This window comes from Scyliorhinus canicula, chromosome 25 (assembly GCF_902713615.1).
Source record: "Scyliorhinus canicula chromosome 25, sScyCan1.1, whole genome shotgun sequence".
Classification (NCBI taxonomy): Eukaryota; Metazoa; Chordata; class Chondrichthyes; order Carcharhiniformes; family Scyliorhinidae; genus Scyliorhinus; species Scyliorhinus canicula.
This window is the reverse complement of record NC_052170.1, coordinates 5,302,711-5,320,503: the sequence shown is the minus strand read 5'-3', so window position 1 is coordinate 5,320,503 and position 17,793 is coordinate 5,302,711. Positions and strand designations below refer to the sequence as shown.

General features: G+C 44.2%; 1 protein-coding gene across 2 annotated transcripts in view; it reads right to left on the bottom strand.

The window, feature by feature from the left end:
* Positions 1–17,793, bottom strand: part of LOC119957156 (proto-oncogene vav-like) — a 111,054-nt gene that overhangs the window by 78,071 nt on the left and 15,190 nt on the right. For both annotated transcript variants that reach the window (XM_038784927.1, XM_038784926.1), the window contains exon 2: positions 3,689–3,805. In XM_038784927.1, coding sequence (XP_038640855.1) covers positions 3,689–3,805 — 117 coding nt within the window. The remainder of the gene's footprint in view (positions 1–3,688; positions 3,806–17,793) is intronic.

The following is a 17,793-nucleotide window of genomic DNA, read 5'->3' as shown; positions in this document are numbered from 1 at the left end:
TCTTAGAAGTTTTTATTGAGTTTCCTCCATTCCTCTCGAGGGTTTTTTTTTTCAAATTCATTTACGGGAGGTGGGGGGGTCACTGGTTAGGCCAGCATTTATTGCCCATCCCTAGTTGCCCTTCAGAAGGTGGTGGTGTGCTGCCTTCTTGAACCGCTGCGGTCCTATAGGTGTAGGTACACCCACAGTGCTGTTAGGGAGAGAGTTCCAGGATTTTGACCCAGCGACAGTGAAGGAACGGGCGATACATTTCCAAGTCAGGGTGGTGAATGACTTGGAGGGGAACCTCCAGGTGGTGCGGTTCCCAGGTCCTGCCCTTCTAGATGGTAGAGGTCACAGGTTTGGAAGGTGCTGCCAAAGGAACCTTGGTGAGTTGCTGCAGTGCATCTTGTAGATGGAACACACGGCTGCCCCTGTGCGTTGCAGTGAATGTTTGTGGAAGGAGGAGCAATCAAGCGGGGCTGCTTTGTACTGAATTGCGTTGCTTCTTGAGTGTTGTTGGAGCTGCGCTCATCCAGGCAAGTGGAGAGTATTCCATCACACTCCTGACTTGTGCCTTGTCGATGGTGGACAGGCTTTGGGGGCTCAGGGGGTGAGTTACTCGACGTAGGATTCCTAGCCTTTGACGTGCTCTGGTAGCCGCAGTGTTGACTTTGCTGTGTTAAGGTTTATACCAATCGGACCCCAGCCAAGAGCCATTGGCCGCTGGCAGGACCGTCCAGTCCCCCCCAAAGGTTTTTGCATGGCTCGCCCTCCAAAGGGGCGGCTTTAGCTGAACCGGAAGATCCCACTCACGGGAAGGCTGGAAAATCCCGCCCGATGTGTTCTGGCGGGTATATTTGATGGACCGAGGTATCGCGGGTACATGCGGCCCTCTCCTCAGCACTAGGCCGAACCTGGCTGTGGAAGCTGGCTGATTCCTCCCAGGTGCAGCGTTCGCTTGTTTTGCGTTTGATTGGGTGAGTCTGATTGCTATTGATGTTCTCTGAGCCAGATTGGTTCAGCCTGGGCGTGGACACGGAGCAAAGAGAACAGGCTGTAAAGGAGACTGGGAGAACGGAGCAGACATTTCAAAACACTGGGAATATAACCAGTTACACACTGGGGAGGGTTGTAATCTCTTTCTACATCCCTGGACCATGGATACTGAGGCCAGTTGGGGGAAGCAGCTTTAAAATATTGCCCAATGGAGTAAATTGTACATCAACAGTTGCCAAGGCATCCTGAAACCGTGTTGTCGGTGGCTGTGTGATATCACTATGACTGCATAGTTCACGAGAGAACCCACAAAGGGTAAAAAACCCCAAGTATGATTCACTTCTGTTAGACAATAAAGGATTGTGAAAAATTACACAAAGTTAAAGCAATGGAAGGAAAATCGTCCATTTTTCAGTTTCCAATCCGATCTCAATCTCCTGCATCCCACCCTGGCTTGTGTCACCTCCGTTATCTCAATACTTACCCAGACATCAATCCTATGAGTTGTGCATTCACTCTGGTTTCCTGCTGACTGGAGCTATTTCCCCTCACCCTTGTGGCTTTGGTCACAGCCCAGAATGTGATAATATGATAACATTTGGTTTCAGAGTTGTGAAAGTTGAGTCTGCTGTGTCCCGGCCCATTCTACAACTTGGCTCCGCGGAGCCAGCATGGTTTGGATCAGACAGTGACCCCAGCGCCCGCCTGCCCTGGGAGGTTCCGTGGCCAGAGATTGGCTCCTCCTGACAGCCTGCCCGATATTCCTCCCACAGCGAACGTGGCCAAAGCAGACCACCTGGACGTGGCCGCCCTGCGGCCTGTGGGACGTTGCCACCCGCAACCCGTCCTCTGGGCTCAGATGTGTAGGATGGTTTCCCTTCCCACCATGCAAGAAGTCGGTGGAGAACGCGTAGCTACCGATTCTGCCTGCCCTTCAGCCGTTCAACAGTCCAACATGCATTCATTGGCTGGTATCCGACGCTCCGCCCCTCAGCCAGGAGGAAGGCTCGCCTCCGAGACTGGTGACCAATCAGATTTCTCTTTCTAGTCCCTGCAGCGCCAGAATCTGCAGTGGACAGGACTGAGAATTACGCGAATTGTAGAATTCCTACAGTGCAGAAGGAGGCCATTCGGCCCATCGGGTCTACACTGACCCTCTGAAAGAGCACCCTAACTAGACCCACAGCCCCACCTAACCTTTTTGGACACTAAGGGGCAATTTAGCGTGGCCAATTGTGGGAGGAAACCGGAGCACCTGGAGGAAACCCACGCAGACATAGGGAGAACGTACAGTCGCCCAAGGCTGGAATCGAACCCGGGTCCCATGCCCAAGGGAGATGGACTGGACAGAGGAGGGGCAGGGTGTTGACAGAGATGTCAGGAGGGTAGTGAGGTCGAAACTACAGGGGCGACGTTGGTAGTTGGGCACCCTGGTGGACAAGAAGTAAGCGGGGTCTTGGGGGGAGGGGGGACAGGGTCCGGTGACAGGGGGGGGGGGAGTGTCGGAGTTGATGGGTGGGGAGGGGTTTCACAAAAGCCAGGCAGCTCAATTAGGCTCCCAGCGAATGGCTTGCTTGACGCCTTTGGCAAAATGGCAGGGTGGTGAGCAGGTGACAGAAACCCCCCTCCCAAACCCCCCCCATCGCCCCCCTTTACCCCCACCCCAGGATGCCTTCCTGCACCAGTTTTCCCACCTCCCAGCCTGTTTCCAACAGGCCCAAAATGTTCTGGCCAGTGAATTTGGAAGGTTAATTAAGATTGCAATATTGACAGTCACAATGCTTCCCCACTTTCAGATCATCAAATCCCTAGAGTGCAGAAGGAGGCCATTCGGCCCATCGAGTATGCACCAACCCATTGAATTAATATAGAGAGTCAATTAATATAGGGAGTCAATTAATATAGGGAGTTAATTAATATAGGGAGTCAATTAATATAGAGAGTCAATTAATATAGAGAGTCAATTAATATAGGGAGTCAATTAATATAGAGAGTCAATTAATATAGGGAGTCAATTAATATAGGGAGTCAATTAATATAGAGAGTCAATTAATATGGGAGTCAATATAGAGAGTCAATTAATATAGGGAGTCAATTAATATAGGGAGTCAATTAATATGGGAGTCAATTAATATAGGGAGTTAATTAATATAGAGAGTCAATTAATATAGAGAGTCAATTAATATAGGGAGTCAATTAATATAGAGAGTCAATTAATATGGGAGTCAATTAATATAGAGAGTCAATTAATATAGAGAGTCAATTAATATAGGGAGTCAATTAATATAGAGAGTCAATTAATATAGGGAGTCAATTAATATAGAGAGTCAATTAATATAGAGATTCAATTAAGCGGAAATCCACCATAATATCAAAACCTCTGCGCTGTACGTGCAAATCCTGACTGCAGTCCTTCTAGTCTCTCTTCACCCGGAGCAAATCCACGCAAACACGGGGAGAACGTACAAACTCCGCACAGTCACCCTAGGCCGGAATTGAACCCGGGTCCCTGGCGCCGTGAGGCAGCCATGCTAACCATCGTGCCAGGTAACCAAGCGGGCTCCTCCAATATCTCCATTCACAAAGGAAAACTACAAAGTGCTAATCACAACTCGATAAAATATGAATCCAACTTCCTCGCAGGTTTCAATTTCCCAAAGGACCCAGACACCGAGAGTGAGATCTCAGTTTTGTAGGATAGATGCGGTACCTTGGCAAAATCTCGCACGTCAAATAGATCGAAGGCTTCGAACAGTTCATTCTTTTTCATGTTGAACTTCTCACAGCATGCATTTAAAAAGGTCCGGATGTTCTTGAGGCAGAGGAACTGTAAAGCAAGAGGAACAGGGAGGCAATTATTATAGGGAGTCAATTAATATAAAGAGTCAATAATATAGAGAGTCAATTAATACAGGGAGTCAATTAATATAGGGAGTCAATTAATATAGAGAGTCAATTATTATAGGGAGTCAATTAATATAGGGAGTCAATTAATATAGGGAGTTAATTATTACAGAGTCAATTAATATAGGGAGTCAATTAATATAGAGGGTCAATTAATATAGGGAGTTAATTATTACAGAGTCAATTAATATAGGGAGTCAATTAATATAGGGAGTCAATTAATATAGAGAGTCAATTATTATAGGGAGTCAATTAATATAGGGAGTCAATTAATATAGGGAGTTAATTATTACAGAGTCAATTAATATAGGGAGTCAATTAATATAGAGGGTCAATTAATATAGGGAGTTAATTATTACAGAGTCAATTAATATAGGGAGTCAATTAATATAGGGAGTCAATTAATATAGGGAGTCAATTATTACAGTGAGTCAATTAATATAGAGAGTTAATTATTACAGAGTCAATTAATATAGGGAGTCAATTAATATAGGGAGTCAATTAATATAGGGAGTTAATTATTACAGAGTCAATTAATATAGGGAGTCAATTAATATAGGGAGTCAATTATTACAGTGAGTCAATTAATATAGGGAGTTAATTAATATAGAGAGTCAATTAATATAGAGAGTCAATTAATATAGGGAGTTAATTAATATAGAGAGTCAATTAATATAGAGAGTCAATTAATATAGGGAGTTAATTAATATAGGGAGTCAATTAATATAGGGAGTCAATTAATATAGGGAGTCAATTATTACAGTGAGTCAATTAATATAGAGAGTTAATTATTACAGAGTCAATTAATATAGGGAGTCAATTAATATAGGGAGTCAATTAATATAGGGAGTCAATTATTACAGTGAGTCAATTAATATAGGGAGTTAATTAATATAGAGAGTCAATTAATATAGAGAGTCAATTAATATAGGGAGTTAATTAATATAGGGAGTCAATTAATATAGGGAGTCAATTAATATAGGGAGTCAATTATTACAGTGAGTCAATTAATATAGGGAGTTAATTAATATAGAGAGTCAATTAATATAGGGAGTCAATTAATATAGGGAGTTAATTATTACAGTGAGTCAATTAATATAGGGAGTTAATTAATATAGAGAGTCAATTATTATAGGGAGTCAATTAATATAGGGAGTCAATTAATATAGGGAGTCAATTAATATAGAGAGTCAATTAATATAGAGAGTCAATTAATATAGGGAGTTAATTATTACAGAGTCAATTAATATAGAGAGTCAATTAATATAGGGAGTTAATTATTACAGAGTCAATTAATATAGGGAGTCAATTAATATAGGGAGTTAATTATTACAGTCAATTAATATAGGGAGTCAATAATATAGAGAGTCAATTAATATAGGGAGTTAATTATTACAGAGTCAATTAATATAGGGAGTTAATTATTACAGAGTCAATTAATATAGAGAGTCAATTAATATAGGGAGTTAATTATTACAGAGTCAATTAATATAGAGAGTCAATTAATATAGGGAGTTAATTATTACAGAGTCAATTAATATAGGGAGTCAATTAATATAGGGAGTTAATTATTACAGTCAATTAATATAGGGAGTCAATAATATAGAGAGTCAATTAATATAGGGAGTTAATTATTACAGAGTCAATTAATATAGGGAGTTAATTAATATAGAGAGTCAATTAATATAGGGAGTCAATTAATATAGAGAGTCAATTAATATAGGGAGTTAATTATTACAGAGTCAATTAATATGGGAGTCAATTAATATAGGGAGTTAATTATTACAGAGTCAATTAATATAGGGAGTTAATTAAAATAGAGAGTCAATTAATATAGGGAGTCAATTAATATAGGGAGTCAATTAAGATAGGGAGTTAATTATTACAGAGTCAATTAATATAGGGAGTTAATTATTAGAGTCAATTAATATAGAGAGTCAATTAATATAGGGAGTCAATTAATATAGGGAGTTAATTATTACAGAGTCAATTAATATAGAGAGTCAATTAATATAGGGAGTCAATTAATATAGGGAGTTAATTAATATAGAGAGTCAATTAATATAGAGAGTCAATTAATATAGAGAGTCAATTAATATAGAGATTCAATTAATATAGGGAGTCAATTAATATAGGGAGTCAATTAATATAGGGAGTTAATTATTACAGTGAGTCAATTAATATAGGGAGTCAATTAATATAGAGAGTCAATTAATATAGGGAGTTAATTATTACAGTGAGTCAATTAATATAGGGAGTCAATTAATATAGAGAGTCAATTAATATAGGGAGTCAATTAATATAGGGAGTTAATTATTACAGTGAGTCAATTAATATAGGGAGTCAATTAATATAGGGAGTTAATTATTACAGTGAGTCAATTAATATAGAGAGTCAATTAATATAGAGAGTCAATTAATATAGGGAGTTAATTAATATAGAGAGTCAATTAATATAGGGAGTTAATTATTACAGAGTCAATTAATATAGAGAGTCAATTAATATAGGGAGTTAATTATTACAGAGTCAATTAATATAGGGAGTCAATTAATATAGGGAGTTAATTATTACAGTCAATTAATATAGGGAGTCAATTAATATAGAGGGTCAATTAATATAGGGAGTCAATAATATAGAGAGTCAATTACTATAGGGAGTTAATTATTACAGAGTCAATTAATATAGGGAGTTAATTAATATAGAGAGTCAATTAATATAGGGAGTCAATTAATATAGAGAGTCAATTAATATAGGGAGTTAATTATTACAGAGTCAATTAATATAGGGAGTCAATTAATATAGGGAGTTAATTATTACAGAGTCAATTAATATAGGGAGTTAATTATTACAGAGTCAATTAATAGAGAGAGTCAATTAATATAGGGAGTCAATTAATATAGGGAGTTAATTATTACAGAATCAATTAATATAGAGAATCAATTAATATAGAGAGTCAATTAATATAGGGAGTCAATTAATATAGAGAGTCAATTAATATAGGGAGTCAATTAATATAGGGAGTCAATTAATATAGGGAGTTAATTATTACAGAATCAATTAATATAGAGAATCAATTAATATAGAGAATCAATTAATATAGGGAGTCAATTAATATAGAGAGTCAATTAATATAGGGAGTCAATTAATATAGGGAGTCAATTAATATAGGGAGTTAATTAATATAGCGAGTCAATTAATATAGAGAGTCAATTAATATAGAGAGTTAATTAATATAGCGAGTCAATTAATATAGCGAGTCAATTAATATAGCGAGTCAATTCATATAGAGAGTCAATTAATATAGAGAGTCAATTAATATAGGGAGTCAATTAATATAGGGAGTCAATTAATATAGGGAGTTAATTAATATAGAGAGTCAATTAATATAGGGAGTTAATTAATATAGAGAATCAATTAATATAGGGAGTCAATTAATATAGAGAGTCAATTAATATAGAGAGTCAATTAATATAGAAAGTCAATTAATATAGAGAGTCAATTAATATAGAAAGTCAATTAATATAGAGAGTCAATTAATATAGAGAGTCAATTAATATAGAGAGTCAATTAATATAGAGAGTCAATTAATATAGAAAGTCAATTAATATAGAGAGTCAATTAATATAGAGAGTCAATTAAGCAGAAATCCACCATAATATCAAAACCTCTGCGCTGTACGTGCAAATCCTGACTCCAGTCCTTTTAGTCTCTCTTCACAATTTTTGTCCGCCCCTTTTTGAGTTGGTTGATTGACAAGGCAGAGATGGGCAGGGAGAGGAGAACAAAACATCTTACATTCATATAGCGCCTTTCGCGGCTTGTGGTTTTCCCAGCACCCTTTACAAGATAGCCTCAAGTAGCATTGAGCTGACTGCATAATCTGTTGGTTGATAACACTCCTGCAAAGTCCCTGACGCTTTGCTCTGGTTAGAGGCTGCTACATAAATGCAAGGGGCTTTTGCCGTTGCATCACCACCCTGGCAGAAGATTATTGTTCCTTTTTGGATTTGGATTTGTTTATTATCGCGTGTACCGAGTGAAAAGTATTTTTTTGCAGCACGGTAACACAAGTGGTTAGCACTGTGGCTTCACAGCTCCAGGGACCCAGGTTCGATTCCCGGCTTGGGTCACTGTCTGTGCGGAATCTGCATGTTCTCCCCGTGTCTACGTGGGTCTCCTCCGTGTGCTCCGGTTTCCTCCGACATGAATTGGATGGGAATAGCGGGATACGGACCCCGGATGTGTAGAAGATTTTAGTTTAGACGAGCAGCATAGTTAGCGCAGGCTAGGAGGGCCGAAGGGCCTGTTCCTGTGCTGTACTTTTCTTTGTTCTTTGTTCTAGTCCAAAGATGTGCAGGTTAGGTGGATTGGCTGTGCTAAATTGCCCTTAGTGTCTAAAAAGGTTAGGAAGGATTATTGGGGTACGGGAAGTGAGGGCTTAAGTGGGTCGGTGCAGATTCGATGGGCCAAATGGCCTCCTTCTGCACTGTATGTTCAATGTTCTATGTTCTGTGAACAGTTCACGCCGTGATCTGCAGCTGGAGCAGCGCGAACCGCTCCAGCACCGTGCTGGCCCCCTGTAGGGGCCAGAATTGGACGTGGTAGCGGCCCATTCACAATGTCGTAAAACACGACGGCGTTTACGACGGCGTGGACACTCTGCTGCGGGATTGGTGAATCCCGCCCGAAAACGTCCAGGCTGACCATTCCGCATGGCCATCGAGGCAGGCTGGGTAGTGGCTAGGAGCGCACACCCGTTGCCAGGAATGCCGGATTTTCCTCCCATTGGAACGGAAGGGCAGGAGTATTCCAGAGATGCTGTTGCTTTGGGAGCCATACTCCGGTACCGGCTTTACCTCTTCACGCTCCATTGGAATGTGATGAAGCAAAAGAGTCACGCCAAGATCTTATTGAATGGCGGAGCAGGCTCGAGGGGCCGAATGGTCCTCTTTACCCCATGTGTTCGCGTGAATTTGGCTGTTCAACCCAACGGAGGTGATTTTAACCTAACTGCCCAGCGAGTTTCAGGAGAATCTGTGGACGGGGCAATAATACTGGTTTAACGTGCTGCCTGATTTTACTCCACAGTGAAGCCAATATAGAGCCATATTGGGTATAGAGTTAATTGACATTCCAGCCAACCTAATGCGATTTCCCCTGCTGCGGCAAGTTAGGATAGCGTCGTCCACATGGATTTTCCCAGGATGTTTCACTGAGTGTAACTAACCCCACTCTCTGACGCACTCCCAATTATGTCCCAGACTTGTCCATCAAACTTACATGTCTTATTACATTTTGAAAGTGAAATGAAATGAAATGAGAAAAATGAAAATCGCTTATTGTCACGAGTCTGCTTCAAATGAAGTTACTGCGAAAAGCCCCTAGTCGCCACATTCCGGCGCCTGTCCGGGGAGGCTGGTACGGGAATTGAACCGTGCTGCTGGCCTGCCTTGGTCTGCTTTCAAAGCCAGCGATTTAGCCCAGTGAGCTAAACCAGCCCCAAAATGAAAATCGCTTATTGTCACAAGTGGGCTTCAAATGAAGTTACTGTGAAAAGCCCCTAGTCGCCACATTCCGCCGCCTGTTCGGGGAGGCCGGTACAGGAATTGAACCCGCGCTGCTGGCCTTGTTCTGCTTTACAAGCCAGCTATTTAGCCCATTGTGCTAAACCAGCATCTGGATTCTGATGCACGATCAATTGAACAAAGACTAGAGTTGGATACAACCGAGGCTTTACTGCTCTAAGATGTGCGGCCTCCCACAGCAGTTGGCGAAATGGCTGCTGCATGGGGGGGGGACACATATTTATACTCCGCCTGCTGGACGGAGCCAGCCGGCAGGGACTACCGGCGAACCTGTAGTACAGGTCCTACCATACATCACCTAATAAAGGTGTAACAGTGGTTTACCACAGATTCTTAATGGGTTGATGTCCTGTCCTTTCCTTACGAATGCAGGGAATTCCAAAGCTATAAGGAAGTGGGAGCTCCGGCTTATTCAGTAAACACATTTGCTTTTATTGTTTTATTGTGGCAACTGTGTCCAACAAACAATTTAAAGCAGGCACAAAGATAACAAGGAAGTGCGGCTCTAATTCAACAATGCAACAAGTTTACAATAAATAAACCAGCATTAACAGCAAAATCACAGGCTCGTTGCAACTCGCCTCGGCTGTTTACTTCTGTTGACTTCAACGGTGCAAAGTGAGGGAGGGAGAAAGAGCATGGAGGGGGGGGGGGGGGGGGAGGTGAGAGAAGGGAGAGCAGAGCAAGAGATGGAAGAACGGAGTGAGAGAGGGGAGAAACAGAGTGAGAGACGGGGCAAGTGAAACGAGAGCCAGAGAGAAAACTAGAGAGAGGGGGCAGAGCGAGAGAGAGAAATGGTGCAGGGAAGGTGGGGGTAATGAAAGAGAGGGGGACAGCGAGAGGGGGAAAATGGAGCAAGAGAGGGGAAAATGGAGTGAGAGAGTTGACAGAGCGAGGGAAGAAGAGATAAAGGAGGGGAGGGAGATACAGAGATTAATGAATTGCAGGCGGAAACACAACTTGGAGGAAATGAGGCGGTGGCCATTATTGAAACATGTCTGCAAACCAGCCAGAACGTTGAACTAAATATACCAGAGTTATAAGATCGACAGGAAAGATAGAGGGGAAACTATAACCAAAGCGATTCAGAATGGAATCACTTCAATAATGAGCGAGGATAATAATGAGAGATAAACAGGCAGTGAAGGCTTTAAAGGTGGAATTGAGAACCTGAGTCACAGAAGGAGGCCATTCGGCCCATCGTGTCTGCACCAACTCTCCAGATGTGGCTAATGTGAGGCTTTATCTTGTGTAAGTGTAGAGGTCAGACCAGCAGGAAGCTCAGGCTGAGTGAGGTTTGAACGTTCATCCAGGTAGGGGGCAAGCATGTTTCAGAGAGGTAGCAACTTTCTTTTGAGTGCGTCCCGGACATCTTTGTGGAACAACATGTCCTGGAACCATCACGGGGGGGGCTGCCATATCAGTCTCAGTAACGAACAACAAGCCTGATTTACATGGGCCTAACGGTCCATGGATATTTATCGAATAGCAATCATTCTACGATTGAACGTAATAAAGTGTTTGAAAGTGAAAAATACAAAAACAGCAACGCAGACTCTTGACTGAGGAAGGGGCAATGAGAGAGATTGTCGACACTAAACAGGACAGGTCTGATCATAGAATCTACAGTGCAGAAGGAGGCCATTCGGCCCATCGAGTCTGCACCGGCTCTTGGAAAGAGCGCCCTACCCAAGGTCAACACCTCCACCCTATCCCCATAACCCAGTAACCCCACCCAACACTAAGGGCAATTTTGGACACTAAGGGCAATTTGGCATGGTCAATCCACCTAACCTGCACATCTTTGGACTGGGGGAGGAAACCGGAGCACCCGGAGGAAACCCACTCACACACGGGGAGAACGTGCTGACTCCGCACAGAGAGTGATTCGAGCCGGGAATCGAACCTGGGACCCTGCAGCTGTGAAGCAACTGTGCTAACCACTATGCTACCGTGCTGCCCCTAGTACAATGCAAGAAAGTCAGTGAGAGGCGTTCGTTGTGACACAGAATCAGTTTGTAGACAATTTAAAACTGAAAGAAAAATGCAAAAGAAATAGCACAGACCCTGGCGACTGGGGGAGGCTGATAACTGGGATGATGGGGTGGTCTTGAGGAAAGATTGGACAGTTTGGGCCTGTATCTAGTGGAGCTTAGAAGAAGGAGATGATCTAATTGAAACAAATGAGGTTCTGAAGTGTGTTGACAGGGTGGATATTGAAAGAACTGACTCCTCCAGCCAGGGCGATAGCAAAGACAGAGACATCAAAACTCGTTACACCTGAAGATGCGTTAATAGCAACCATTTTGCTCCTAAGGAAAACAGTGGTTTTCAGCCAGGAGGACAGATACTGCTTTTGAGGCTGCAATGACCTAACCAATGAGACATTTCACATGGCCCCATATTTCTCGCCTTTTGGATCATCGCCTGGCAAGTTGTCGACACTCTGAAAGCCCATTGGCCTCAGGGTCATTTGTCTCATCCCCAATAAGGAACTCATCTGGACGAACTCCACCACGAAGGAAAGACCCGCTGGACTCTGACTTCCTGGATTCTGGAAATCACGTGAATTAATATTCATTTCTGTGGTTCTTTTTACAGGTGTTGCCCACAGTTGTAAATCTTCCTCTTTTCTATTCCGCCTTACTGTCTATATATTTGTTTATGTGTGCATTTGTGTGCGTATGTACATGTGCGAATGTGTTTGTGTGTGTGTGTCTGCGCTTGCATCAGTGTCTGTGTGTGCATGTCTGCATGTGTGTGTGTGTATCTGTGTGTGTGTCTGTGCGTGACTGTGTGTGTGTGTGTATCTGTGTGTGTGTCTGTGTGTGTGTGTGCTTCTGTGTGTGTGTGTGTCTGTGAGTATCTGTATGTGTTTCTGTGTGTGTGTGTGTCTGTGTATCTGTGTGTGTGTGTGTCTGTGTGTGCATGTATCTGTGTGTGTCTGTGTGCGTGTATTTGTGTGTGTGTCTGTGTGTATCTGTGTGTGTGTGTGTCTGTGTGTGTGTCTGTGAGTATCTGTATGTGTTTCTGTGTGTGTGTGTGTGTCTGTGTATCTGTGTGTGTGTGTGTCTGCGTATCTGTGTGTTTGTGTGTCTGTGTGTGCATGTATCTGTGTGTGTCTGTGCATACCTGTGCGTCTGTGCATATCTGTGTGTATCTGTGTGTCTGTGCGCATCTGTCTGTGTGTCTGTGCGTATCTGTGTGTCTGTTAGTATCTGTGTGTGTGTGCATGTGTGTGTTTCTGTGTGTGTGTATCTGTGTGTGTGTATTTGTGTGTGTGTCTGTGTGTATCTGTGTGTGTGTGTGTCTGTATCTGTATGTGTTTCTGTGTGTGTGTATCTGTGTGTGTGTCTGTGTGTATGTGTGTTGTGTGTATCTGTGTGTGTGTGTGTTGTATGTGTGTGTATCTGTGTGTGTGTGTTGTATGTGTGTGTTTCCTGTGTGTGTGTGTTTGTATGTGTGTGCCTGTGTGTGAGCGTGTGTGTGTATGTATGTGTCTGTTGTTTGTGAGTGTGTGTAGTGTGTGCGGGTATGTTTGTGTGTGTTGTGTGCGCATCTGCGAACACTCCCACCATATCCCCCCACCCACCCCCGGGGTTTGAACCAGATTTAAACTAACCTTCTGAGTTAACCATAAAGTGAGTTTGCTGCGAGTTACTCATCAAATGGATGTCACAAACTGAGGGCTTGGGAAAACACACCACGGCCTATTTTAAAAGTACTTGAAAAACGTCCTTGCTTAGGGGCGGACAGTGAGAGGATAAAGAAGTTTAGTTTCCCTCTCTCCCGTTCGTGACACTTTGGAACTGTCTTCCCCAGAAGCTGGCTCATCGGATCTGGTTAAAGCAGGGGTAGATAGATTCTCGACTGACGTGGAAGTCATAGAGGAGGCGGAATGTGGAGTTGAGGCCACAATCAGCCGTGATCGTATTGAAATGACAGAGCAGGCTCGAGGTGCTGAATGGCCAAATCCTCCTCCTAATTGGTATGTTTGCAAGTTGAGCCAAAGGAACAGACAGAAAGATTTCTGAACAGGAAGAAGAAAAGCAACTTGGAAGAAGTAGCAAAGCTGACACAAAGTATTTTTTATGATTATATGGGGAAAGAGGAAGGCCAGCAGTAATGAGGGGCCTTTGCAAACAGATGGCGGTAACAATGTCAATGAAAATAAGGAAGTGGCAGAGAGCTAATACAGTTAATGTCGATATTTACAGGAAAGAAAGAGGTCAGCACGCTGGAAACCCCAAGTAAACTCAAATTGAATCAGGTCAAGGATCTCCACACAATTAATACAAGCAATGAATACACTCCAAAGATGTGGATTAGGCGGGTTAGGTGGATTGGCCATGCTAAATTGCCCGTAGTGTCCTAAACAGTAAGGTTAAGGGGGAGTTGTTGGGTTATGGGTATAGGGTGGATACGTGAGTTTGAGTAGGGTGATCATTGCTCGGCACAACATCGAGGGCTGAAGGGCCTGTTCTGTGCTGTACTGTTCTATGTTCTATGTGCCGTTTAGGTGGACTGGCCATGCTAAGTTGCCCCGAAGTGTCCAAAAGGTCAGTTGGGGTTACAGGGAAAGGGCAGGGATTGGGTCTGCGCCGGATGGTCCTTCGAATGGTCTTTCCGATTCGCCAAATTGAATTCAATCAAGCAAATTAAAAGCAGCAACAAAGTGACAAATCCCCAGGGGCAGATGGTTTCCAGCCCAGGGTTTAAAGGGACGTCGGTGAGAAGATTGCCATTCAGCCTCTCGAACCCGCTCCGCCAGTCAATAAGATCGTGGCTGATCTAACTGTGTTTCGAGTTCTGAATTCCCACCTACCCACCAATAACCTTTGATTCCCCTTCCCCCAACAAGAATCTGTCTGCCTCCGCCTTAAAAATATTCAACGGTCTCGCCCTCCATTGCCCTGGGCAAGTCTCTGCCTCAGGAGGCAATGGAGGGCGAGGCCGTTGAAAGAATTTCTAACCTGATCAACCTGACTGAATATTGTGGAGATTGTTGGTGTTGTGTTAACTGTATTCTTAAAGTTAATGATAAGCAGGTGGAAGGTATTGATTGGTTAAGCCGCCACGAGCACATATTAAAAACGCTTCCGTGCCCTGTGGGCAGTGCGGGGGCTGGGCTCCACCATCACCCCCGGGATTGGCTTTTTATTTTGATTTTGTAAGTTTCCTCTGACGTTTTGATTTTTTGTTACAGTGCCCCATTCAGGGGTAGTCACCCTCACTTCTTCTCTCATTTTAGACCTTTTGTTTAACTTATTGAATTTTGTTTCATCCAAAGGGTACAAAAGGGGGACTGCTGGGGCACTGGACTGTTGGCAGATATTGGGTAAGGGGTAAGTAATACAAACCTTTTCTAGTAGCATGTGAATAGACGTACTACCGAGTAAATGAACTATGTCTAGATTTACACTGCACCACCTAACTCAGATCCATTTCGCAGTGGTAAGTAAAGTAGTGGACAAGGAAATGTCTCCGGATCTTGGCCAGAATTCCCTGGTCTTGGGATTCTGTTTTCCTGCCAGCAGCGCCCCCCCCCCCCCCCCCCCCCCATGGGTGTCCCAGTGGTGCGGGTTGGCTTCAACGGGAAATCTCATTGATAAGCGGCAGGAAAATAGAATCGCGCGCGGATGGGGGATCGCAGAATCAGCAATTGGCAGGGTGGTGTTCCACAGGGAACTGTGTTGGATCCGCAACTATTGGCTGTATTTATTAATGACGATGACACAAAGATAGGCGGCATTGCATTGTGTAAATGGCAGTGTAACATATTCAGAGATTAAGGGAAGGGGCCAAACTGTGGCAAATTAATTTTGATGCAGGCAAACGTCAGGCCATCCATTTTGGACCGAACATGGATCGAACACAGTAGGTCCTAAATGGTGAAAAATTAACAATGGTAGAGGTTCGATTAAACGCGGGATGCTGGTACAGAGATCATTAAAATGTCATGAAGACTGGCCTCACGCCTCCCAGCGCCAGGGGCCCGGGTTCGATTCCAGCCTCGGGTCACTGTCTGTGCGGAGTCTGCACGTTCTCCCCGTGTCTGCGTGGGTTTCCTCCGGGTGCTCCGGTTTCCTGCCACAGTCCAAAGATGTGCGGGTGAGGTGTGTTGGCCACGCTAAATTGTCCCTTAGCGTCCAAAGTTGTGCAGGTTAGGTGGGGTTCCGGGGATAGGGCGGGGAAGTGGGCCTAGGTAGGGTGCTCTTTTGGAGGGGCGGTGCAGACTCGATGGGCCGAATGGCCTCCTTCAGCACTGTAGGCATTCCATGATCCTATGTTTCAGATACACGAAGACCACGCCCTGTGTCACTGTGAGCAGTTCCTGCTCCACCCTGCAGCAAAGATATATTAGCCTTGGAGAGAATGCAGCATCAGCTTAACAGAACGGCACCTGAACTCCGAGGGTTAAATTACGAGAGGTTACTTGTGAACGTGAGATGAATGGTGATTTGATTGAGGATTGAAGATATTGAGGGGAACAGATCGGGTAGATTGGGAACTCTGTGCTGATGAGGGAGTCTAGGATGAGGGCAAAATCTCAAAATTAGCGACAGACACTTGGGATGAAATTTGAAAACACTTTACCTGATAGAGGTCTATAAGATTCTGAGGGGCATGGATAGAGTAGAGCGCCCCCTTTCCCAGGGTGGAGGAGTCAGTCACTAGGGGGCACAGGCTAACGGTCCGTGGGGCAAAGTTTAGAGGAGATGTGCGAGGTAGGTTTTTTACGCAGAGGATGGAGAATGCCTGGAACACATTGCCAGGGGAGGTTGTGGAAGCAGGTACATTAATGGCGTTCAACAGGCATCTCGACAAATACATGGATAGGATGGGTATCGAGGGATACGGCACAAGGAAGTGCTGAGGGTTTTAGCCAAGGGTGGTATCATGGCCAGTACAGGCTTGGAGGGCCGAATTGTTCTTTGTTCTTTTGCAGGATGATAGGAGCTCGGAACTCTCCTCAGAAAATGGCAGGTGACGCTTTGATCCACTTGTTCATTTTAAACCTGAGATTGACAAGGTTTGAAGGGGTATGGAGCAAAGGTGGCTCCATGGAATTAGGTCACAGATCTGCCTCAACCTCATTGGGCGGTAGCAGAGGCTCAGAGGGCTGAATGGCCTCCTCTTGCAGAGTGCAGGGTCCCGGGCACTGAGGCAACACGATCGAATGAAGCAAGTGACGGGGAAACGTTCGCAACGTTGCCATTCGAAAGCGAAACCTGGCAGCCCGGGTGGACTGCGGGAGAATCGCAAGCAACACCCAAAGGCCCAACCGTGGGTGCCCTGCTTCTAGCATCGAGCCGAGTGGAAAATGAAACAACTCGCCTTCTCTACTGTAAACCCAACTCAACCAGCTGTGCCAGTGACTGGTCGGCACTCAGAGCCCAGCCTGAGTGGGCGGCTTCCGGTCTCTGTACGATGGGAGTGCCCAGCGATTTATCCCGGGGTTCCTGGTCTATCAGTGATCGTATAGCTCAGTCGGAGGATCAGACAACCCTTATTTGTAGAATGTGCGCTGTAAATGTGTCAGCTGCTGTTTCCTACATTGCAAAATGCACCACTAATGAGGGGGAAACCCCATCCAGCGCACTGTCGTTAATCAGTTCCTTACATCTATGCAAATCCTAGCTATGGAAATGTTTGATAGCGGCGTCATTGACTGTACCTACTTGTGAATCGACTGTAGTATTATTGTTCACTGTACAAAATCATTGCCGGTTTATTTTGGCCGTGGTTGATGGGTTAATGTTGACCAGGACACTGGTTGGCTTTTAAGCCATTTTGTCGTGGGATCTTCACCATCCACCTGGAAGGGAGGACTGTGCCTTTCAAGCCTCTTGTCAAAGGCTGCTCTGGCAATACAGCACCTCCCGCAGTACCGCAAACCGAGTGTCGACTTGTGTTCGAATCTCCAGAATGGGACATGACTCCCCGGCCTTTAGAACCAGAGGCCGAGAGAGAGCTACCCACTCAGACCCGACAGTGAATACACTGCCAAAGTGCTTCATTGGCCGTAGATCATCCTGAGGTTGTGAAAGGCGCTATATCAATGCAAGCCTCCTTTTCTTTCTTTGGCTGTGAGCTGGAAAGTGCCCACGGCTGTCTGACAGGAGTGTTGTCAAGCGGGGCTCATCAATGAACCCAGCGAGTGGATATAGGGGCAGGATAGCGGAAGCTTGGCCAAACAGGTAGACTTCAAAAAGCATCTGGAAAGGAGAAGGGCGAGGCGGAGAGGGAGGCGGAGAGGGAGGTGGAGAGGGAGGCGGAGGTGGAGAGGGAGGCGGAGAGGGAGGTGGAGAGGGAGGCGGAGAGG